At 37.7% G+C, this 25,339-nt stretch overlaps 1 protein-coding gene across 1 annotated transcript in view; it reads left to right on the top strand.

Annotated features, from left to right (window-relative positions):
* The window catches only part of EIF3H (eukaryotic translation initiation factor 3 subunit H), a 91,285-nt gene extending 66,353 nt beyond the window's left edge, over positions 1 to 24,932 (top strand). Inside the window, exons 3-8 of the mRNA XM_059815444.1 lie at positions 7,604 to 7,771; positions 9,280 to 9,379; positions 10,806 to 10,955; positions 19,369 to 19,489; positions 22,040 to 22,172; positions 24,670 to 24,932. Of these exons, the coding sequence (XP_059671427.1) occupies positions 7,604 to 7,771; positions 9,280 to 9,379; positions 10,806 to 10,955; positions 19,369 to 19,489; positions 22,040 to 22,172; positions 24,670 to 24,767 (770 nt within the window). The 3' untranslated portion in view covers positions 24,768 to 24,932. The remainder of the gene's footprint in view (positions 1 to 7,603; positions 7,772 to 9,279; positions 9,380 to 10,805; positions 10,956 to 19,368; positions 19,490 to 22,039; positions 22,173 to 24,669) is intronic.
* The last annotated feature ends 407 nt before the right edge of the window (positions 24,933 to 25,339 follow it).

Here is a 25,339-nt window from a genome sequence, read left to right on the forward strand (position 1 = left end):
CTGTGAAGATGGAGCTTTCTATATAAATGCCAAGAAAACTACTCCAAATATATGGCAGAAAACCTTCAAAATACGTTGCATTTTCTTCTGGCAGTTGCTTCTTGAGGATCATTGTCAACAAAACAGTGAAATTATATTGCTTGATTTCAACTTTAATTTCAAGATGCTAGTTTAAAATGGATTTCTGAATTAAAAAATGCTTTTAGAAAACGTAAGTGTTTTAATATTTCTGGAAGATAGTATTATAATGCTTTTATCCTTTGGAATAATGTTGCATACCTTAGAAGACAATTTTGCAAGTTATCTTTACAGTCCTGCCCATCTTTAGACTATTCTTGAGGCTCGGGTGTGTTTATTTAAAAGCAGTACAAGTTTCCCTTGTCTTGAGTTGCGCAGAGAATTGTGTGGTCAATGAGATTTATTTAATTTGTCCAAAGGCTTATCTGAATGTTTGCTCATGTGTTAATAAAATGATATGATAGCTTGATTGGTTCAGTTGCCTCCTAATTCAGTGGTTATGTGCTTAGACCAGAGCCCCAAGCTTGCTGTCAGAAAACACTGGGTGGGTGCCAGCACATGTGCAGGAAGTGGTATGCTTCCATTTGCTGCTTTCCCATTGTCCCGTCACGCACATCCCCGTGTTCCCCATTCCTTTTTTTACTCCTTTTCTCTGAAAACTTGTCCTCATCCTCCTTTATACCCACCAGCGGCAGAGCTACCCTTTCCGACCTTGCCTGGCTTTTGTAGAGGGTATGCCCTTGTGCTGGCCTGTGTCTTGGAGCCACCTCTGTAAAGCAACAAGGTAGTGATGGGCAGTTACTGCCTGCATTGGTGTGGTGTCCCACGCGCCGGGACAGTTACCTCAGCCCATACTGCCAAGCCTCTAGTCTTTAATTCTGGTGGAGAATATGCATGGGCAACTGCTGTCTAAACTGGTAATAAATAGCACTCTGGACATACATGCGTACATCTTGGGTAAGTATCTCCAGACAGAAGCACCCCAAACATGTTGTTTTATTTTTATTATGTTCCTGTTACTTTTCACTGTTCACCTCCTGATTGTGATACCTCCTCTGGGTGTCCCATACTTTTTCTGTAGAGCACAATAAATATCACACTACAGTGCTGTAGTAAAACTAACATTGAACTGTGATCAAGGTTACAAATGAATGAGTTCACTGAGCATACACAATTAATAGTTACTTTAGAGTTATCCCTCTTCTGTTTCTCCCCTTCTTTCTTATAAAATGAAGGACTTCTTGCTTTAGAAAGCATTAAGATACAAGCAAAGCCTCAGTTGCTGTAATGGGCATCTACTCATGGAAGATGGTTGGGCTTGCTCTTAATAGAGCAGTAGCATTGGTGGCATAGATGGAGGTGATTGCTACAGGTTGCTTTCAATTTATCCTGTAGTCTATAAAGAAAGTGCACATTTCTAAAGCATGCTTTTCAGATGGTGTACAGTTTTTCCACCACAGTTGCTAACTTATTAAAATATAACAATTACTTAAGAAAAACTTAATCCATTTTGGACAAATATGTCCTGCCTTTTTTTCATCCTTGAATTTAGCAATTAAAATGTAGTTGAATTAAGTCTTTTGACTCACTTTTGTTTTTGTGGTCTTATGATTGACTATGACCCTTGGACTTTTGCCTATTTTCAGGTGATTTTTTTTCCCATCCAGCTACTCATAGGCCCTGGTCTGCTTAGCTTCCAAGTTTAGAGGAGATCAGGTGCTTTCAGCCCAGTATAGCAAAAGTGCATAAAATAAAGTACTGCTTTGTAACCCTGACTTGATATTTCAGAGGAGGAAATGAATATTATTGAGGAAGGCAATATTTACTTTTAATTTTTTTCTCCCTGAATAGGAGAATTGTTGAGTTACTGAGCTTGTGCATTTGTCTTGGGAGAAGTGTGTGGGGGTTGGATATAGATAAAAATCTACAAATATGTGCATGCATATGTGTTGCACACTTAAGCTTAAGAAATACATTTCAGCAGTATCTAAAGGCTTTTTCAGATAAAACATTGCCTTTGCCAGAATTAACTGTGAATTCTTGTTTCTCTTTGCCCATCTTTTTTATTTGTATTTTTTAACCAGAATACGTTGGTTGTGGTACTAATTATATTCGTATCTTCACAACTGGAATTGTTATCAATAGATGCAGTCATTGTGATTCATAGTTTTTCAGACAATTAATTGAGATTGTGTGTGGAGGGAAATGAATTAATCTGTTGTCTCCATAATTCTCTGTGCTTAATTAAATTAAATAAATCAATTTTCCTTCTTTTCAAATGCATACGCTGGTTCCTTGAACTAGCATCTGCTAACTTGTTTTAGTCATTGAAGATACTGTCTGAAGCATACATGTGGTTTGGCAAAGCTTAATATGTATAGAAAAAACAGAATTTTTTATGCTGCTAAAAAGTACCATGTAGTGTATAGCACTTGTTCAGTACGCATGCTACCACATGGTAGCACTTCAAAAGAGACAAATTATTGCCTTAAAAATACTATCCACATTAGTAGTGGTGCTATAAAAGGAATATTTTAGCTGTTTTTCAATTTAGTTTGACCAGAATAACCAAAATTTGCCACGTTCATGTTGCCAGTTAAATTCAGAGAAGTGTTAGTGCAGAGGCTGGATCCTGTTTCTTCTGATGGACTTTTGTGTCCTTTGGAAAGTATGCCCAGTCTTGAGTAAATTTTAGTTAGCGACAACCCTAAGTTTTAGTTCATCTGTCTTCTGGATGCCCAGATTCTGCGGGAAACAATATTAATCCTCAGATACTCTAGAGTGTCTTTTTGAGGGGGCTGTTGTGGGTGAGGGAGCAGTAAAGGTCTACCTCGTGCTTGAATCAGTGACCTGCCCTCGTGAAGACACGAGTAACTTCTGCTGTTTCAGTTCATAGTTTAAGGACAAATTCTTGAAATGCGAGTCAAGACAAACACTTCATTGTGAAATCCAGACTGAAGGCTATGCAGATGTTAGTGGTTCGTAGCATAGAGTTGGTTGTTACCTCCTTTGGTAGTACTGCCTGTGCCCAGTGTACGCTGCAGTGAGCTGGGTGAGCAGCAATGTAAAACCAGTCTACGGCACGTGATACCGGATACGAAGCTCTTCCACTTTGGTGGGGCTTGGCTTGTTAGGAGGCATGTTGGTTGCTGCCCTTAAAACCAGATTTCTTAAGGCGTATCAACTTAAAATATGTTTTGGAAATTAAGGCCTCGAGCATCTGAGGTGCTGTCAAATGCATTGCCTCCAGGCCACCTTTGATCAGGGGTTCACATGTCATAATATTTACCAGCAGTCTGAATGTGTCCAGGCTGAAATGCATCTCATCTAATGGTAACGATAACTAAGGACTTAAATTTTGGCAACACGTACATTGATATGTGACCTCCTGAGAGCTGGATTTTAATGAATTGTTTATAAAGAAATAAAAATAATGCAATTTGAGCGATAAGTAAACTTGCATCGTGTATCAGGTTGCTACAAGAACACTTGTTTTGGAAGCATTTTAGAAATAAGCTGTTATTTCAAGAAGGATGTGAATTTGCCAGTTGTTTGTAAACTCTGCTGTCTCAGATTTGTTTGCATTTTAAAATCGTCACATGGACCTCTTCTTCCATTTTTCAGTGCCTCAGTTGATTTGACCTATTCTTAAATTAGGTTTCCAAATAGTGAAGCTATTGACTGAGCGTATTTTAAGGTATTTAGAGAATGTGGCTGACTTGTCCCATTGTTGAACAGGTCATCACATTAGTGTTCAGTTCTTGGCCTTGTCTCTGATTTATTATATAATTTTGGGTATGTTATTTTCTTATTGGTAAGGTAGGGTATACACCTCCTATATATTAAAGCCCAGATAAAGTTTCCAATGTTGCCAGTACTTTTTAGAAAAGGGAAAAGTGTTTACATAATTGTAGTGTTTTCTTTAATCTTTTACAAGTTTGTTAAAATGTAGTTGAATTCAGGGGAAAAAACACCCGCCAACCTCCTGTAATAGGGTTTACTGTTTTCAGTCAAGGGATTTTGTTAGTACAAATTCACACGAGTCAGTCATATTCAAGCAAAACACCCACACTGTATAGTTTTGCACTTCTGCTTTAGACAAACTATAGTAACACTTTCTAGCTCCATTAACCCCCTCCCCCCACAATTTGTTTGCAACCTAACAAAAAAATTGCCCTTTTAGAGGAAGGATGTTTTTTCTAATAATAGCAAAAGAGAGAATCTTCTGTTAAAAAAAATAGAATCCACCCCAGAGAGGTGCTCAGGAGATGCACTATGGCTCAGGAGACGAGGGCTGTGCGTTCTCAATGCAAGAAACACGCTGGGAAGTGCAAGCATGACTGTTGGCTTTCCTCATCATAAGGGCACTCCTGAATAAATAATTTGCTTAAAAATATAGGTACACTGTTTAAAAGTGGAGCATCCTGATCTGGCTGTTCCCCTGCCCTTTTCCTTGCTCACCTCAGTTCTGGGCAGTCTCAGACTTAGTGGCACTTTTTAGTGGCACCTTTGTGGCGTGGTTTGGGAAGGACTATGACTTGAAACAGTGAGCTCCTTGATAGAAGTGCATGACAGTCCCAATTCCTAGCAGATTGAGGACTGGGTAGAAGGAGAGAGCTCTTGCCTAGTCTGTGCTAAACTTCTAGGTAAAAAGATGATGTTCTGTAGATTGGGCAAAAGATGTAAAGAAACAGTTGTAACGATATCAACAAAAGCAACTTGGGGGCTGTTATGCATTTGTGCAAGTTGGCAGCTTGTTGGAGCTATCTAGCTACTAATACATGTTATAAAATATATATGTTTGGTTAAAAGAGTTTCCATTTCTCCCTGGTGGGGGCTGCATCATGTTTTAATTTCTGCAGTTGTTTTCCCAAGGCAGAGATGTTAGCTATTGATGCTTTATTGGTTCTTTGAGATTTTTCCGCTATTGCCTTCATTATCATCTAACTGCTAACAGTCATGAGAGGAGGAGTTGCTGCCTTGAAATCTGCATGGTTTTCAGTGAGTCCTCCTTCTTCTAGACGATATCACTTACATTTATGTTCAGCTACATATTGCTGGTTATACTGTGTTTAAGAAAAGAAGTTGTCCTGGAACTTGATTACCTCTCAGATGAACACTTCTAAGAGTATGATATACCTTTACTCAAGTTTGTAGAAGACCTGGATGTTTTCTTAGGGTATTCTCTCTCTTTAACATGACACCTCTTAAAGGAGAAATTATCTGAACGGGTCAACCACATGATTTCATAGGAATCTATATATAAGTATCTTTTTCCCATCATGACATGACCACCTCTACTTTGACAGTGTCCTTGATTACAAGAGAATCACCGCTGCAAGGATCAGTGTAGCTCAGCTATCTAAAAATGGACATTCTGCTTCATTCTCAAAAAAATGTTTTATCTCTTTCAGCTGCTTTTGAAAATCTCTTTCAGGTTTTTCCTTTTTATGACTTCATTGGGCTAGAAAGGATCTAACATTAATTTCATGTTTTAGCATGTTGTAGCACATCATGGCAAAAACAAGTCTTACTTGCTTTCCACACAGATGTATCTTTGAAAAGATTCTTTTAACCAAAATGGTTTATTCTAGCTACATTTAATAAATGGATCATACGCTTTTTCAATTCAAAATCGTGGTCACAGCAGGAGTCTTTTAGTTTGTTCCAGGGGAGGTCTGTGTTCTTTATGTTTTAATTGTAAAATTTAGAAACTTAACATCTTCCTCCGAAAAAAAACCCAACAAAACCTTTAAGGACTGAGCTTCTTTGACAAGCTAGATCTTAGCTTTGCTTTTGTGAGAAACATTGAGATGTTACCTGCTAAAGCGTCGGGGCTGGTGTGTAAGGAGTATGCTTGAAACTGGCCACTATTTCTGGAAGTTGTGCAATGAAAGCGGGATTAAAATTTGTTTTGACCTGGAAATGGGGAAGGTTTTCATACTGACTTTAAAATAGCTGTTTGATCAGTTCTACGGGCTGTCTGTCCTGAAGAGTATAGTGGCATCTTTAGATTTGCCTTGGTTTAGAGACAGCTAAATGGTGCAGGCCTTTGCTTTGCTTGCAGTGTGTTATGGGATTTCGGACTGTAGCCTGGATGGCTTTGCTGTGTTAGTTTTGGGGTGCTGCATTATCGTGGTGTCCTGGATGAAACAAAAATTGCAAGTCATTTCTATTAAGATATTATGAAATAGAATGCAAGCACCAACATATGCTCATGGAAAAAGTCTGCAAGGGTTTCATGTAAGTGTACATAGGTTACTTTAAAAATACAGTCAGTAAGATATGGCAATTTAATGAAAGGGGCTAGCAGACTGCAGAATGTGCTGTAAGGGTGATAGGTTGGAAAAATATTTGTCCAATCTTGAAAAATGTCTTCTTGTATCTTTAAAGAATATTGTTGGATATTTTTTTCCCTCTTGAAAGGATATGAAGTGGGGTCTGAAAACGTAACACATTCTGTCCTCTAATTAATTTGTGTTGCTTTCTTTTATAATGAATATCATCTTTTCATCTGCACAAGGAGAAACCTTGAAAAAGATTAACAAAAATGAATGCATAGGAGGGGGTTGGTTTTTATCTTTGTATATTTTGCAGCTGCAAACAAAAATTAAGGATTGCGTAGTGCTGTTGCATTTGATTTCCTATCAGTAGGCTGTGAGTGTTGGTTCATCTGATAATCACACTGAAATCTGTTTCCCTAAATTGAACCAGCAGGCACAGTGTCTGTCTGTTTAAAAGGTCTGATGAGTGATAAGGTGTGTTGATCTGCTCGATGGGATTATGTTAAACATTCCTGAATAGAATTCTGTTCCATCAAGGCAATCTGTTTGAATGAAGCATTTAGTAGAAACAGAATTTATGCGTTGGTACCATGAAACATTACAGCTGTTGGTGTAAAAAGCCTAACCAAAAATGTTCTCTACTGTCTAAGGTAACTTACTGTAGATAAATATGTGTGTGTATTATGTATAATATATACATACATGCATACTTCTGCATTTATATACATCTAAAAAGAAGAAATAGTGTTGAAAGTTTTGATTGCATTTATCTTCAATTTATCTGACAACTATAGCTCGTCCTCCAAACTCTAATACTGAAAATGTAGTCTTATGTTGTGAAAAAGACGTCGTTTATCTTGTTTCATATACTCATTAAATAATTCACCTTTTGATTCCAAAATTTCTCTAATTTCAGACAGTATTACAACTTAAATCACAGTATTGCTTTGTTACTAAATGGTAAAATGTTACTGCTTAATGAAACCCAGTATCAGAATTTCTTTTTTAATGAATGAGCAAGGTAATGCACACTGTAAATGACGTGTAACAGTTTGTTGATCACTTTAGCAATTAACTGCAGCTGAAAAAAGTCTGCCTACTCAGGCTGGTCTTACTCTCATTCTCTGAGGAAGCTCTGGATTTTAATGAAGACAGTCCAGCAGTGAATAAACAAACTTCTACGCAGCTGCAAAACCAAAAATAAAATAAAATACAACTTACTCATTTACTATCAAGCGCTCTCTCGAAATAGTACAGATTGTGTAAGTTTACTTTTTAAACCTCCTTTTTATTTAACCTAGTTCAATACCAGATGGAAATGATGCGAAGCCTTCGCCACGTAAACATTGATCATCTTCACGTTGGCTGGTACCAGTCCACATACTATGGCTCTTTTGTCACTCGTGCCCTCCTGGACTCCCAGTTCAGTTACCAGCACGCAATTGAGGAGTCTGTAGTTCTCATTTACGGTTAGTATGAGGTTTCCTTTATTATTCTTTTCCCCTCTTAATATTATTACTACTATTTTTGTATTCTGTCTTTTGCCTGTAAGAGTAGCCTGGCAGGCCTTTTCGAGTAAATACCAACCCTGTGTCTACGGCAGCCTCAGCAGCAGCTAAGTCTAGACAGGGTTTCCTTCTTTCTGTTTATTTTTCTTGCTATCAGAGCCCTGATGTGTACGTTTTGGAATGCTGGAGTAGCTGCTTCATTTTTATTCCTTCATCTCCCCTCCCTCGTCGAAGGGGCTGGTGGAACCCGACCAGATGTCTAACAAACCCCGCTTGCTAGCGTGTCTGGCTCTGTACGTGACTGACCAATCATCGCACGAATTGCCAGGGGTTTTTTTATACCTCTGACAGAAGCATACAAAACCTGGACTGTTTCTTAGCACAAAGATTTTTTTCTTTTCTGCCTATTTAATGGTGTTTCCTCAAGCTCTCCAGACCAGATGTTCTGTGCTGTATCAGAACCGTAGGCAATTTAACAGCTTTATAGCCTCCCCCTCCCCAAACACTCACAGTTTGCCATATCTGGCAGACTTGCATATAGTTTCCAGCTGAGAAGTAAATGTAACGTCCTGAGTATCTGTCAGAAAAAATACTAATGAATACGATCAATCTTATGAGCTGCCCCAAAATTGTTTCAGTATGTTAACAATTGGATTACAGTAAAGAACAAGTTGTTAAAGTATACTTATATTGGCTGGAAACATTGCATCATCAGACCTTGATGAATTTTCCACTTGTTTCAGTCTATTTTGGTTTTCACTTTATCACCGATTGCTAGAAGTTTTACTGTGTTAAGTTTCAGACAACATGAATGTTAACACAGCTTTTATCCTCACGTTGGCATGCTTTAGCCGTTATCATGCTGCAAGTGTTAAGCTTCTTTGTCCTAGGAATGTAACAGTTTGTTTAGAAAATTTCCCTCTAAATTCAGTAGAGTATATCAAGGCAAAACTAATCTTTTTATATACCGTTTACATTGTTATGCACGAAGCAGCAGGGCAACTTGATCTGAATTAGCTTATTGCTACTCTAAAATTACAATTTTTTTTTTATAAAATGTAGTTTAATGAATATTTTAATTTACTGCATAATGACTGGAGGGAAAATCTTTATTTAAATGAGGTAGCTTTTACATAAGTTCTGTTGATAGTTCATATGAAAGAAAAGAAAATGTGAATTAGATCTTTAATGGGGAAATAATGTTGTGAGTAGAACGGGTCTAGATCCCCCCCATGTTCTCAAAGTTAAGTTTATTAATTAGCTTCACTGTTTATAGTTGGATGTATTTTACATTTTAGTACAATAGATTTACTTCTGCTATAGTGTCTTTTCTGTGTTGGTTGTCTTAACTTTTTTTAGTAGGACTACTTAGTTATTTTCCTCCTGTTTATGTCATTCAGATACTTAAAAAAAAAAAAAAAGGCAATCTGCGGTTACTAATAATATGCTTCCTCCATTTTTAATTACAGATCCTATTAAGACTGCCCAAGGGTCTTTGTCACTAAAGGCATATAGGCTGACTCCCAAACTGATGGAAGTTTGCAAAGAAAAAGACTTCTCTCCAGAAGCGTAAGTAACTTAAAAGAATGTTTTCTCATAGGTTTTGCTGGATTATTTGGGAGGCAGAAGGGTACGTGGGATGATGAAATACTGTATTTTAAAATCTCATGTAATAGTGCATGCTGGGGAAACTGGATATATATGGGTAGCGGTAGACATACACTGATACAATGGGCTGAGAAGGCATGCAAGTCTGTCTTTAGCCATCTAAATAAGGGCTGAAGTGGTGGAACTTGAACTGATTTTGGAGATGGTCAGTGGGCTGGCTGTAAGGACCACGGCGAAGATAGCTGTATCTGGGAACAGAGTCAAAAATATAAAAAAAGAAATGGAGAAGCGGAAATAGCTGGTCTGTCTTTAAGCTCTTTTTTTCCAGAAGGAAAATTGAACAGGTATTCTGGAATAGCTGTTCTTCTGTATTTATTCCACATTAACTCCCCCATGTGGACACGATCTTCTGGAGTAAAGTAGGGTAATTATTCTGTTTCAAAAGGTTAGCTGCTTGTAATAGATGTAGGCCTTACCTGTCATCTTTTTCCTCGAACAGCTTGGTGTTCAATGGCAAAAGCACTTGTTAAACTTTCTTTGTTGAGGAAAGACTGAATAATTTCATTGCTTGGTGTCTAAACATAACATTTGCATGATGAACAAACAAATCTCTGCTTAGTCAGAAAAAAAAGGGGGGGGGGGGGAGGGGGGAAGAGGCGGGGAAGGTAAAAAGCAAAAGTTTTTATTCCAAAATCCAATATGCGTACAAAGAAGTTAAGGATGTGTTTCCTTAGAAACTTAGAGATCATGCCTTTTATTTCCAGATTTTATGAATGGTATTACAGTCTATTTTATTATAAAGCAATCACAATAGTTTTAATATGTATACTGTAAAAAAAAAAAAAAGCTGAAAATTTGTATTTTAATATTCACCATGGAATTTAATTATTCCAAAACATGCACTATTTTGTCAATCTAATTTTTGGTCACTAAAAATTTTAGTTATTCAGCTATTGGTGAAATTGTTTTTCATTGTAGTAGTTATGATTTTAAAGGTATTTCAGTGTCATGTGGTAACTAACTGTTCACTTCTATTTAAGAAACCCTGATGGCAGGGAAATCAGTAAAATATTTTGGAAGGGGCAGAGTTAATCCTGTCAGTACAGTCTTTTGCTGGAGGCTTTTTCATATAAGTAATGTATTAGCAAGCAAACCGTCTGCTTGACTTCTGAGAGTTTTTCCTAGAGCAGCTTTTCCTAGTCTTTGTAAACGTGAGGTTTTGCCATGCAAATGCTCTCTTACAAAAACTTGACTCTTGTTTGATTGTGGAACTGTGAAAATCAAGAGTTTTTACAAAATTGCCAATTGTTGTAGGAGCAACAATTCAACAAAAAGAACAAGAGAGTTACTGGTTATATTAATAAATATTTTTTAACTTTTTTCACAGCTTGAAGAAAGCAAGTATTGCTTATGAAAATATGTTTGAAGAAGTACCCATTGTAATTAAGAATTCATACCTGATCAATGTGATGTTGTGGGAACTGGAAAAGAAGTCTGCAGTAGCCGATAGACATGAATTGCTCAGTCTGGCTAGCAGGTAAGTACTTGTTACAATAATGGATGTATTTTTATTCGCTTTCCCAAACCACAGTTTAACACCTTGGGTGAAATCCCAGTCTCATTACAGTCCATAGAAGCTTTGCCTTGACTTTTAATGGGGTTAAGACTTTACCCTTCATGTTCTTTTGCTGAAGGAAAAACTCTATGGTAAAACTGTAGCATTAGATTCAAGGACTAGATTCAGGATCCGCATATACCTGTACTGCTTGAACTGTATAATCTTTTCAGTAGCGTATTTTTCTATAAGAAAATACTGGCATTCAGAAAATTCAGGCAAATAGATCTGGAAATAAAAATTGTTTTTGTTAAATATTCCTTAAGTAATTCTATAAATTATTTTAATAAAATGTAAATAGCATTTGTTCTACTTTGATAGCAGGATGCATTTGAAAATAAAATAATAAAGGCTCTATCTGAGAAACTGGCAAAAATGCTCAGACTGATTGTTGTGACAGCGAGCATTCATGATGTCAGAAATTGTTTAAGAGTTTCTAGAATGATCTTCTCATAACTAAGAATAACTTTTTGTTCTTGTAGCACTTTGCCCTAAAAATACATTTATGATAACAAAGTAGGCATGACCTCTAGCAGTATGATCAAAAATTTGGTGGTGCTTAAATCTTACACAACACAGTACAGTTAATTGTATTATTATGGGGCTGACCAAGATAACCAGATACACAACATGATGCAGTATCTTGTTGCATGTGTTCACTACTAGGTTTTTGGGGTGTAACACTTTCTTTTTACATCAAGGTATTGTCTGCCAAGATTCTGAACCCCTCTGACAACCAAGTTAGCTGAATACTAGTGGCCTCTCATCTTCTTCCCCCCCCCTTTTTTTTTTGCCCTTCTCATCATGCAAGGCTGTTGTTAATGGATCCATATTGCTGCTAGTAGTCCATATGTTGCCTGAGTTAGCAGAAATTTTCCACTCTATTTTCTTTACTTGAGCTTATGTGGATGTATTGAGGGATCTGATAGCTTTTGGAGAAACTGGTCAAGAGAGAACAGGTATAGTGTTGAATTTCCAGATTTTGCAATGGATACTTAGTAAATAATTTTATCCAGTAAAGTTGTGACTTTGCACCTTGGAATTAATGAAGTGAATAATTTTTGCCGAGATGTTCAGTCTGCTTGACTTTGCAGGCTTTCTGTCAGTCTCTTTCCTTGGTCAAAGATCACAAAGCTTCCACAAACCTTTTACCATCTGAGGAGAGGGTGGGCACTGGATGTAAGAGATGACTGTGATTCCTCATGAGCTCTACCACTTTACTGTGAAAAGGAGGACTGTGCTGAGGATACAGCAGGTTTCCAGGTAACCTGACAGCATTGCCCTTGATTGTTTCTGCAGGTTTGCTCCTGTAAAAAGGGTTGGGATTACCCAGCACCTTGCATCCTAGCATGGACTGGTGCTAGTCACGTGATACAATTCTGGAAATAGAAATTAATTTGAACAGATCACAAACCACAGTTGAAGTTTTACATCAGCCTTACATCTTACGTAGTAACTGTTCCATACCACTGCCCTGACTCAAGATAAAAGATAAGAACCGTACAAATTAGTTTTCTTTCTGGAATGATGGTGTTAATAGCCTGGTTCAAGACAGGCTTTTGTGTTGGTCCTCATATCAGTAAACGGGATGAGAAGTGAACAAGAAAAACATGTGCCCAAAAGAAAAAGGAAACTTCATAATTTGTGTTTAGGAATACTTCAAACAGGAAAAAAAGGGATAATCTTTTTCTTTCCAATGGGTGTTTTCCTGAAGCGGTGCAGCGCTGTTCTTGATGATGACACAGGTGAAACTGGATTCTTGTTAAACCTGGTTAAAAGTGCCTTTTCAATTAAGTGTGTTTCTTTGAACTTAGCCAGTTACTATCCTATATACTGGCAGCAATTTCTTGAGCTTATTGACATCTAGAATTTCCCACTAATGGGGAATTAATTCAAGAGATTCATCAGTTTTCAGAGGTATTTCTGAATTATGTCTCCTGAACTGACTTTCCTGGCAGCATACTTCTGGCTCACCTGGTCTATTTGAGAAACTTAAGGTGCTTAGTTTGGTTTGAAGGAGAAAAAGTTTTGGAAATTACGCCAGTGGGTTTATTTGGAGGTTTTTGTATTTGTCTCTTTTCAATATTTGATAGCTGCTTTTAGTTACCAGGCAGGTTACATTCAGTGATATCTTACGTTGGTATAACTCAGCATCTGGCAAATTAAAACATTTTAATGCTCATTTATTCAAGGTAGGGTGATTTGTACTGCCTGCTGAAATATTTAACTAGTTTTTACTTGAGTTCAACTAGAAGATTTCTCTGTCAAAGAATATATTGCCCGAAGTAGGGGAGTTCAAACTCCCACTCTTCTGGAGTTTTATTTTCACTTTGCATTTCCTTATTTTTGCCTTTGAATAGTTGTGGCTAAAACATTTCAGATATCAACTTTTAATTTTGGTGCATATCCTCCTCACTTAACTTTTCTGTTGTAGAATTAGTTGGCAATAACTTTAAGGCTACCTTTTTTTTTTTTTTAGGTTTGGGATTTGTTGAGCTTTTTTGGGGTTTTTTTTGGTCCTTTGGGAGCACCCCGAACTTTTTTTTTTATCTTCTGAAGCAATGGTTTTGGCAATGAAATTATTTACCCATAGATCTTCTCCTCTGGAGAGTTTGTTTCATCAAGATTCTCACATGTTCAGCCACCCACCTAGTCTGAGTTTGAAGCTGTACCTATTTGAGGTATTTTGTCTGCACCTTAATGTCTTTCTCCTTTTGAAGTACATTTGTGATAATTGTATAGAGTAGTTTACTTTTTTGGGCATAAATTTATGTTTCTCTTGTGAAATCTGAATAGACTAATACTCTAGGGAAAGAAGTTGAAGGCAGAATAGCACAAGGCTAGCAAGTAATAGCAAGTAAAGGTCTTTTGCTCAAACTGTTATCCTCCTGCTACCCTTAAGGACCAAAATGTCTTGAAGACCTTGGAGTACTGCCAGTCTTTTGATAGAGAGTCAAGAATTAAAATCCTGTCAGATAATGTTCCAGATCTTCAAAGAAATAATTACAACCAACTTTCCCATTCTCATCCATCTCTTCCCTATTCTATTGATGATCTAGTTTAAATTAAAAAAAGCTTTTTTGTGGTCTAGCTTCATAATAGGGTTGTTCTATAATATCTCAATTTGTCTCAAGCAATTTTTCTAATAGTGTGCGTCAGTAGAGGCAAACATGTGCTGAACATTTACTGCAGTAACATCTACTTGGCAGATATATTTTTCAAACATCAGATGCAGTATTTTTGCAAAAGTGACATAAGGAGGGTTACTTTGACTTTTGAAAACAATATTAACCTTTATACATTGTACTGCTTATTCAGAAATCTCAATGTGCTTAACGGATTATTAAGACAATTATGAAAATCTCTAATTTGCACATGGGGGGAAGCTGACACAGAGAGGGTAAATGTGTTGCCCAAAGGCACACATCAAAGTTGGAGTAGAAAAGGGAATGGAGCTCAAGACTCCTGACTTACATATCTCATTCAAACAAAATCCTCTTAAAAAGAGCACAGGTTGAACTCAGGCTGAAATGCTGAGATGTAAACAAGTTCTGCTAAGTGGTGGGAATGTTCCTTAGAAATATTTAATCAAAAAGATGTGCTTTGCCCAGCAGTACCTTGCTAATCCACTCAAAGCTGTTCCCAGTAGGAGGGGAAATGCTGCACAGGGTGGCACCTTTGCCAAAAAACTGAGACTCTGAGAGGGGCCTCAGTAGAGCTGATGGGAAGTGGAAAAACCGAGCGGCAGATACAGCATTTTCTCACGCTTCCTTTTGCTGCTCCCTGTTCTCATCTTCCTTAGCCAGGGTGCAAGCGAAATAAAATGAAATAAATGAGGGGGTCCATTTATGGTGATTGTAGGCAAGTTTAGGGGACCACCTTTATTGGACACCTCCAGCTTCAGAATTATTATACGCAAAAATTAGGTGCCTGGGTACAGCACAGGGATTCAGATCTGGGAGGCTGGGCGCCTCTGCTCCCTCCCGGGCCAGCACAGGTAGGTGGGCTTCTCCAGAAGTGCGAGCGGAGGCCCATGAGCTGCATGTAGAGACAATTAAAACTAATGAGCAGGACATGGGAAGCTGAGAATGATATGAATTGCTGTCTCTCTTTGAAGCTTTGGTGTCTGACTCGAGGCTGCATTTTGGGTGTTTCAGACCTTTAGTGAGTGGGTGTCTGGAGTCCTTTCCTGATTAAAGATGCTGAAGTAAATGTGGGCTTCATGTGTAGTTCCCCATTATGAATCCTACAGAAGCGGAGCCAGTTTGAGGTTCCAGCCCCAGCTGCTCACATCATTCCTCCCCACTACCCCCATTTCATCTCTACACCCCTCCCACCCTCAAAGATTTTTTTTATTCCCTCATCTGTTTCAGAATATGGCTGTACAAATAGCTTTGTGGAATAGTCTGGTGGAAAAAGTCAGGCTCGCACTCTTCCCTTCCAGCCTTTCCCTCAGCCTCCCTAAAAAAAAAAAGAAACCCCAACAGAGGGTGTTTTTGCATTTACAGTAGACTATTTCACTGAAAGAGTTTGAAGTGTGCCCACGCAAACAGCTGAATCCATACAGCTGAGAGTGCTGTAATCCATGGGCAAAGAGGGAGGGAGAGGCAGGAAGATGCTGATGCTGGAACCTCTTAAACTGGCTTTGCTGGTAACAGCAAACTGCACCTTTGGTCTCCTTAAAATATATCTGCAAAGGGAGGCTCTGTTGGTATGAGCATTCCCTCAGGAAGAGGGAGGCTTGCATTCCGGTCTCTTAGCCAGATCCGTATCCTAACAGGATGCCCTTGTGTAGTGAGTGGTTCGTGAATTTAGTTAATGTATAGTTGTTGCTTTCTCCTTCTGTGGATGCTTGGCCATAACACTGCCAAATGCAAGGCTCACCAGCGGGAAGAACAAGACAGAAAGGACCGTGACCGTTACCTGTAGATTAGGCTACTTGATCACAGGTTTCTTCTTCTCACCTTCAGAATTATTTGACCTTTGTATTTGATCATTGTTAAACAAGGGATCAGAAGTAATCCATGTGTCACAGACTTGATTTCATATCTGCGCTTTTGGGTGAAGAATTATACCCCTTCAAGTACCTGTTACAGCAAAAATGCACAGCACGAGGAATTGCTTTGCAAGCTATGCTTTCTAGTCTGTTTTTTCTCTAAACAGACTTTGACAGTTTCCCTTTGACAGTTTGTATGTGTTTGTCTTTTTTTGGTATCTTTGATTATGTCATCTCAGCTACACAGATAAGTCTCAAATGATAAATTTCTGCAAGTTTTACAGGTCACTCACTACAGGTGAGTGATCCTAATAACAATTCTGGTGAAGGAGTACTCTCACATTAGATTATTTCTTCACTAGATGTGTAAGATTTCACAACAGATACTTTTTGACTGTCATAACTGCGGGAGAAGCTCCATTCTGTTTTTTTCCCCTTTTATTATCTATATTTCTTCCCAAAAAAGAACACGATCCCCATGTGTGGATTATCTGATGCTTAGTATGATAGCAGTTCTGCAGCTGATATTTTTCTCCCACGAAGATTCACTGATGCCTGAGGTGTGGTGGTCTCCTGGTGCTATCTTAAGATGGAGCTATGTCTTTCAGTTCAATTCAAGAGTGTGCTCAGATCATCACCACTGGGTGATGTCAGACATGACTCTTTTCAGATGAAACTAAACTGAAAATAGGCTTTAGGAGGATACCTACTGTGCTTCAGCCACTAATGGGCTTTCAGATCACTGGACCATGTCAGAACTAGTGATAAGAAGCCCCTCTGAAACACATGTAACATGGACTGCTGTTTTGCTTTATGGATCTGTTCCTGTTGGTCTACACTACTCACTAATCTAAATGTAAACTTGGTTTAATTGACTCTTCCGCTGAATCAGTTGACTGAAATGCATCCATTGAAAATGCAGTTTCTTTATTAGTGATGCCCTCAGAACAACAACAAATGCAAGTGCTGAGCTCCGCTTTGTCTACATTTGACTATCACAGAGCCTTGTAGGAAAGTGAGTCTCGATGGGAGATGGGAGCAGCATTTACTGGCACCCCTTTTTTAAAAAAAAAAAAAAATAAAATTATTTTTAATTTTTTTTAGTTGCATTGACACGTAGGGGGCATTTAGGTACCTATCAGTGTGATCTTTGAGATCTGCTGTAGGGGAGTGCACAAGGTAAGGAGGTGCCTAAAAGAGCTTTTGGGCTAATTAACTGTATGATGAGTCTTATGGGCTGGAGCAATGCAATTTAACTGCCTAAATCTCACCAGAATAAACTTCAGCTGAATAAAACTTGCTTAAACATCGTATATATACATTTTTACAAATTACTTCCTATTGGTCTTTCTATTTTTTTAAGAGATGGAACAAAAAAGGGTATCAACCACGTGAGAGCTGAGGAAAAAGCTGGTCCTGTATTTGCAGCATACTTATCACTTCATATCTCAGTTCACATCTGTTTAAGTTATCTGTTTTTAGCTTTTTGTTTCCCTGGCAATGAGAGCAAACACTATATTACTGCAACTTCTAACAATAACTCTCTGTTTCTGTATTCTGTTGTACTAAGCTGGTCCCAAAGAGATTCACATAAAATCATTCTTTGTAACCAGCTATATTTCATATGGACACTATCTGTAAAATAATTATGTATTCCTGATGTCCGCATACCCTACAAGGCTATTAATGTGTACCTACATAGGCATTCCTGATAATATCCAGTTCTAACACTAACTCTGTATAATATAAACTCTATAAAAAACTAAAAATATGCACACCCCTAGCCATGGCAATATTCCACAGTTCTAAATATCACGTGCTTGAAATGTTCAACCAAAAAAACCCCAAGAAGTTTAAAAATAATTATTATAGTGGCGCCTTTCTTGCTGCTGTGTAGCTGAAGTCCTCCTCACCATCTCTCACAACTGAGATTTAAAACTCTGGCTTGTAAATAAATTGTGGTCTGAAGTTACTGATACAGCCCTTTGTTCAGTGAGTCGGCAGCTCAGCTAGTGAAATAGCTGTCTTAGTACTCAGCGATAAGGGTGTCTAGCTATGTTCTCAGCAGGTATTCTCTAGTGCCTCAGTATGTTACCAACTTCTGTCTCCAGCTATGAGTTCTATGGATTTGGGGAATAATTTACACTTAAGAAGGAAGGGATGTGCATAGTGTTATGTATGTAGTTCCCTTTTCACTTTATGTCTGTCTCTTCCAGTTAGTTTCCCTGGTCCATAGGCTGTAGGATGGTGGGAATGCATTGGAAAAAGCTGAAACGATCTCAGATAACATGAAGAAGTAGTGAGTGAAGGATATGATTCTGACATAGAAGTGCACCAAACTTTTTATTTGAAAGAAACTCTAATGAATAGTAGTGGATTTCAGTTAAGAAGGAGAAGGATGGTGTTTAACTTTTTGAGTCATTGGTCTTCAGCCAAGTAGGACTGGGTAATGCTTAGACCAGAGCCAACAAACTAGCTTCTGATCAAAGGGATCAATAGAGAGCAGTAAGTATCCTTCTTTTACTGGACTACCTTGTAAACACAATTTAGGATGAATACTGTCTCCATGGGCACTGACCTAAAAACTTCCAAAACTTTAACTTGGAAGCTATACCTTAAGTTGAACATTCCTGCAAAATACTGAATCCATTGCTAAAAATGGTTACAATAAAAGTTGTTTAACAGACTGCGTTTGTCTGGCCAAGGCAGTAGATCGCATAACTGGAACTGGACGCGCCCAGCCTAGCTGCTTCCATGTTGCCTATGGTATGGAATGTGGAGCTGGCTGGACTGGACTCAACACTCCCTCTCAACAGCTAAGATCAAGCAACGTCTGCTGAACTTCCAGGCGTGGTTTGATAGACTAGTTAATGAGATGGAGTTCTGAAGAATATTTAACTATCCCTGTAGAGGGGTAGTTAAATATTTGTGAAAAAGCTAGAAGTAACTTGAAACCAAACTCTTTGAACACATCTCCTGGAATGTTGTTCGGGGTTGCATGTCACAAAAGCATTGGACGTTTTCTTTTAAACGTTTGACCTGCATCTGTAATATCAGTAAATTCACGCAAGGCATTGTTTTTTTCATAACTATGACGTATCCTGCAAAGACTAAAACACTTAAATATGGTATTTGCAACGTGGCAAAGAAGCTAGAGGAGGAGATGCTATGTAAAGTATCATCAAATAAATATATGAACAAAGATAACCAGGAACTTAAAAATTTGCAAACTGTGCCATTAGTGCAGAAATGCTGGTCAAGTGACTTGAAATGAATTTTAAGTTTTAAATATTTTTTTTTAAATAAATTTAATCTTTCATGAATGTTCTTGTGTTTCAGTAATCATCTAGGGAAGAGTCTGCAGCTGCTGATGGACAGAGTGGATGAGATGAGCCAAGACATTGTTAAATACAATACCTACCTGAGGAATGTAAGCAAACAGCAGCAGCAGAAGCACCAGGTTGGTAACATGGAAAACCTGAATGAGAGGATTTTTTTCCACAAAATATGTTTTGGGTGCTGTTATCTAAGACAGATGAATTTGGATCTAAGCAAGATAAAATTCTTACAGAATCATACCCATTAAGCAGATGTATAAAATGTGCTAGTCAGTGGAGAATTATCAAATGGATTCACTTCTGCTGACATGTAGTGTGGATTGGTCTTTCTTTGCTATTTTACATGTTTGTTAGTGATTTATGATAAAACAAAATTATTGATAAATAATGCTGTGGATACAGGGATTAGAGGTTTAGTATTTTCAGCTCTTTCATTTAATTTACAAGTGAATTGTTCCAAAACAAACCACGTTTTAATACCATCACATGTAGTCATGCATCTAGAAATAAAGGAACATAGTCCATATTTAAAAGACTGTTCTCTGATTGGAAATCACATTTTAGTCGTGTTTTGTATTAGTAGATAGTGATACTGATCAGGTGATGCTGACTTTTAATTCCTGGTGCCAAAGGGCCTCTTCAAAATCCAAAATAGGCTGATTAGAGAATACTGAGTATGGAGACTGGCTCTCGCTGGCCCTGCTTGAGCAGAGGGGTTGGACAAGGTGACCTCAGAGGTCTCTTCCAACCTCCACTGTTCTGTGATTTGGAGATGGTATTACTTTATTTGCTGTTGCTGCATTTGATAAAGCAATACTGTGTCTAATTATAGAAGAATGCTGGTAAATTGGAAAAAAGCACTATGAGAATGATTTAAAAGCCTGGAAAGCAGATCTCTGTGAATGCAATTCACTTCATGTGATAAATTAACGGTGACTTGCTTACTCAAGAAGTACCTGCATGAGAAATAAATTTGATCTCTTTAATCTAGCAGACAGAGATATGACAAGATTCAATATCGGCCAACTGAAAATGGGCCAGGCCACTTTAAAGATGAAATATTGCAGGTATTGCTACACAAAGTAGCTAATTATTAAAAAGAGCACCTGTGGTTCATGTGAAATGCTTCATCACTGACTATTTTAAAATCAAAAATTTTTTTTTTCTCTTTTTTTACTCAAGTAAAGTGTAGCTTGAACAGGGAGTACTTTAGGGAAGCAGCACGTGATCAGTGGTCTCTCCTGGCTTTGTAATTCTTGAGGACATAGAAGCCATGCATGTTATCTTCAGAAAATTTATTTTCCTTTGCTGCCTAACTTGAATAGAAATATGGCATCTGCTTCAAAGGTTTTTGTTAGTAACAAGAGGATCTATTTATTTTGAAAAGCAGAGCAAAGTAGGTTCCATGGTGTCTCACTTCATTTCTTTACTAACTATAGCTGCTTTAGTAGTGGTTCGTTGCAGCATAGTTAGTGGTCTTAACTTCATTTTTAAAATGGAGCAATTGTGATTAAGAGCAAGCCGTTTCAATAGAGAATAATAGGCAGACTGCTGAGAAGTGAATGGGGTAATGCAAAGAAAGAAGAAACTACATGCAATTCACATACAAATATGGGCATTTAAGATTTTATTTTTAACATTGTCCAAAAACATGTATTTGTCACTACTACTGGAAAAAAAATTACTTCATTTGAGTCATTTGAGTATGCCACCAAGTATGAACTGTTTCCAGACTCTTATGCACAGATACGTTTAAGTTAGACAAAACACCCTGTACACTCTGGCCTGTTTATTTTAAAGATTTTTGTGTTCAACGTGAGGGTTTCAATAGACAAACCTTACAACTAATTTCTGGCTGTGACATACAGTACGAAATCTGACATACGTGTTTTTGAATGTGTGTACTTCTGCAAGAACAAGTGTTTACCCAATAGCTGAAGAAATGGTCTGCCTTAATTTTTATAAAGGTTGAGTAATCTACATGGCAAAGGGAAGCACTGAAAAAAAATCTGTTTTTTTTTAATAGCAGAATAATTTCTATAAACTGCTACTCTAACTTATCCTCTGATATCCCACAAAGAAATGGCATCGAACTGGCAGAATATCTAAATAACTGGAATGGAGAAATGGACCATTATGCTTTGTTTCAGCCACCGCTTTGTTCTCAGTTTAGTGTTAATATTTTTTGCCTTAAAATACCTTGTTTAATCAAGTTCTCTTCCCCTTTCACATTAATATTGTTTTGACCTTTAACTTGCGTAAAATTGAGTATTTCTGGTTTGTATAACTATTTGAGGTAATGGCTTCTCACACCTGTATATTCCAGCCTTGTTTTCCTTTTTTTGCCTGGGGAAATGGAGGACTTTATCTACCATGCTGTATTCTTTCCATCAGATACAGTATCTATGAAAAAAATTTAAAAATTAACCCCATCACCTCAGTACCACATGATTTTCCACTTATTTAAGGTGCCAACTTGGGGCGGTAAATGCTTGTTACCAGTGAGTTGAAATAAACTGTGAATTGCATTTGCATTATTTGAAATAAACTGAATTGCATGAGTAAGTATAATTTTTAAAACATACTTGCTGGTTAGGTAAAGAGCATCTGAAAAGAAAAACTTGCTGCTTTGGAAGTTCTGTTGCATTCTGTTTCTGTTGCTTTATTTTCAGTACCAGCAGAGACGTCAGCAAGAAAATATACAGCGTCAAAGCCGAGGAGAAGCCCCTCTTCCTGAGGAGGACATCAATAAACTTTTTAAACCACCACAGCCACCTCCAAGAATGGAGTCACTCCTTATTGCCGGTAATGTTCTAGCAGCCTCTTCAACTCATCTTTTCATATATGAATGTTAGCTTGGGAAAAGGTGCAGTTGTTACCTTAGAAAGCATCTTAATTTTTCGTTACCTTTACCAGTATGGTGTGATATTTTGGCATTGGTAGTATTCCAAATAGTGTCCTTCATTTGGTCAAAGGCAGTGGTTTCAACCTGTGATCTACAGCCCTAAGTGTCTGAAGTAATTAAAAAAAAAAAAAAAAAAAGTAGCTAAGAAAAACAACCTTATTTCTATTAGGCAGTCCATGCCTCTGTTGGAAGTAAGCTTCCACACATAGAAGAATGTTAAACCATCTAGGTAAGTAACAGAGGCATGTTACCCATGCAGATATGAACATACATAATTTTTTGAAAGCAAGCCTCTGTGTTTAACTGGAATGGCTGCATAAACCTTTAAACTTGATGTATGGAGGCTTTCTCCCTTTATTTCTCATTTTGCCATGGTACCTAGCTCCTGCTTGACCATCTGTGCCTCCTGGGTTGATGGGAAAGGGCAGGAGCAGCAGCTAGAGCCTCTTCCTCGCTCCATTCTGAGAGGGTGAAATGGGAATTTAAAGGAGAGCTGGAGAAATGCCCCATGGAGCAGGCTTTCTGCATGAACGGGTGTAGCGACAACTGCAGTCAATAAGCTGGTCCCTGCACCCATATCCCAGCTCCTGCCTCAACTCCAGAAGTTAGGGAGCTGTATGGACAAGAGGCAGGAATAAGCTGTTTGGCCTGGAACTACTGATTCAGAGCAGAGCAGCTGTCTTCAGCCCTAAATTACTGATAACATCCCTAGGTGTTGAACTGGCTGTTGCAGCAGCTGAGAAGATTTTACTTTTAATTTCACACAGAATTGGGATAATTTCTTTGATTTCTACAGCCAGAGTTTTAGGGAGACTATCCCCATCTTCCTGAACCCCAAGGTGAATGAAAATGTAAATGGGAACCAAGCATGCCTATAGATCCCACCAGCGCAATTTCTTCAGTCTACTGGTATGCTGCAGCATGTAGCCGCAGTTTGATACAAAAGTCAGTGCCTGTCCTGTGCCTCCTGGAAGGGTGAAAATATCTGGGACCTCGCAATGGCAACAGAGAGCAGAAAACCTAGATGCCCTGCTAAGTAATCTAAATTTGGAAAATGTCATGAGAAAGCAAATTCTTTAACTAGCAGGCTTTTTGGATCAGTTAGCTATCACCTTGTTTTGTAGTGAGAGAAAATTAAACCAAAGTCCCGGTAATTTAGTAGATAGAAAAGAGTGCTTTGACATTAAAAAAAAAAGTGAATTTGAACTACCAGTCTTAAATTTTGGAGTTACCAAGAGATTATTATTTTAATATTAATACTGTTTCACACTGCTAGTAAGTGCTGCTTTTGGAAGAAATAATGTTCTTGATTTATTATTCCTTCCAGAGTCTTTCAAAAAACGTATTGTTTCGATAGTTTTTACCAGTTAACGAAGCCTAGCAGCATTAAAGTATTTAAACATTCAGCTTTAGCATAGCTTAAAAATGCAACAGACATGTGTATGTGTGTACACGTGCGTTTTATGAAAGCGATAGCTTCGGATGAATCATCTCTTGTAAGAGGAGGAATTGAAAACTATTATACTTAAAGGAAAAAACAGTTTTCAACCAAAGCACACTCTCTGTTTGTTCTTTTACCATAGTCAGGGGAAGAATTGAAAGCATCCACTTCAACTTAGATGAAGTAAAGTTTGTGGATAAAGAATAAAACTTAGCTCTTCTGTCTCTGAGGCATTTAAAAACTTTTCAAATAGAGCATTAAATTGAGAGTTTATTGGTCTTCTAAACAGTCTTAATTTTGATTAAACTGGCTTCATGTTTTGCTGTTCCTAGCTAACAAGGGAAATAACTTGTAGCAGTGCATGTATAAAAATGTTTTGATGGGCATGTTTGATTTGTAAAGCACTGACAAGTCTTCATACCCTGATGATTTTTGAACGAGCTAATAAAGCGAAATATTAGGTGGAAAAAAAGGCTAGCAAAATGTCAGACAGGAGTACCACAACTTTCAATCTGCTACTGAAAAATATTTGTTACAAAAATTTTAATAGGGACAGCAGATTCATAAGAACAGAACTGAAATTCAGTCTTGTAGTATTTTTAGAGCAACTAAATTGAACAATTAATGTGATTAAGCTTCCAATACAGCAGCAAGAATTGTTTATTCTTTTTATTGTCTTTTCAGAAATTGTACGTATTAAATTGTGGGAAAATTAAGCTTTTTTTGAGCATAGCAGTTTACCTATTCTGCTAATTTAGTTTCTTCTTTTTCCCAAACCTCTTTGGGAATACTGAAAATGTAAAATTCCTAAGTGTAGAGTAGTTGAGCTGTCTTGGTTGCTTCTCTGTATAAATCCTGAATGATTCATGCACATTTGGCTTTTTCAAAATGGTGTTCTAGGATGTCTTTCTGAACTTCAAAACTGACAAGGGTTTACTCTTCTTTCCTATTCACAGGTCAAATTAATACCTACTGCCAGAATATTAAAGAGTTCAATGCACAAAACCTGGGCAAGCTTTTCATGGCTCAGGCTCTCCAAGATTACAACAACTGAAGAAACTTTGCTGTAGCCCTCAACAGGAAAAGTTATTTACAGTTTTATACTGTTCATGATCCTCTTGAAAAGGTAGTATATTGGGAAAAGAGTCTTGTAAAACAGAGTCACCTTGGTTTGTGTAGAATTCTCCTGTAAGAAAAATAAAGGCAAATTTTAACGATATTTTAGTATTTCCTTATTTGTTGGCCCTATTGGACTGGAATTTTCTGTGGTCACTCAGGTTTTCTAAATGTTTGGCAGTTATTCATGTTCAGTCATAGCAAATAATACAGGTTTTATTTAACTTGGAATCTGAAATAAAAACAAATTATTACCAATGTTCAGTATAGCTGACTTCACGGAAGAAATTTAAGATTTCCCAGTTCTGGTTGAGAACTTACAATCATAATGTGCTAGTCACTTGGAGCAGTTGCTCATTTTTATTTTAATCTGTTTGGACGATCTGGTGCGATGGACCTTCCACATCACAAATATTTCATAGGCTTCACATTCAGAACATACAAAACTAGTGTTAATGTGGAGAGTGATCCCCACCACATCATGCTAAGCTGTGTTCCCATTTTCTGTTG

The sequence above is a fragment of the Gavia stellata genome, chromosome 3 (genome assembly GCF_030936135.1).
Source record: "Gavia stellata isolate bGavSte3 chromosome 3, bGavSte3.hap2, whole genome shotgun sequence".
Classification (NCBI taxonomy): Eukaryota; Metazoa; Chordata; class Aves; order Gaviiformes; family Gaviidae; genus Gavia; species Gavia stellata.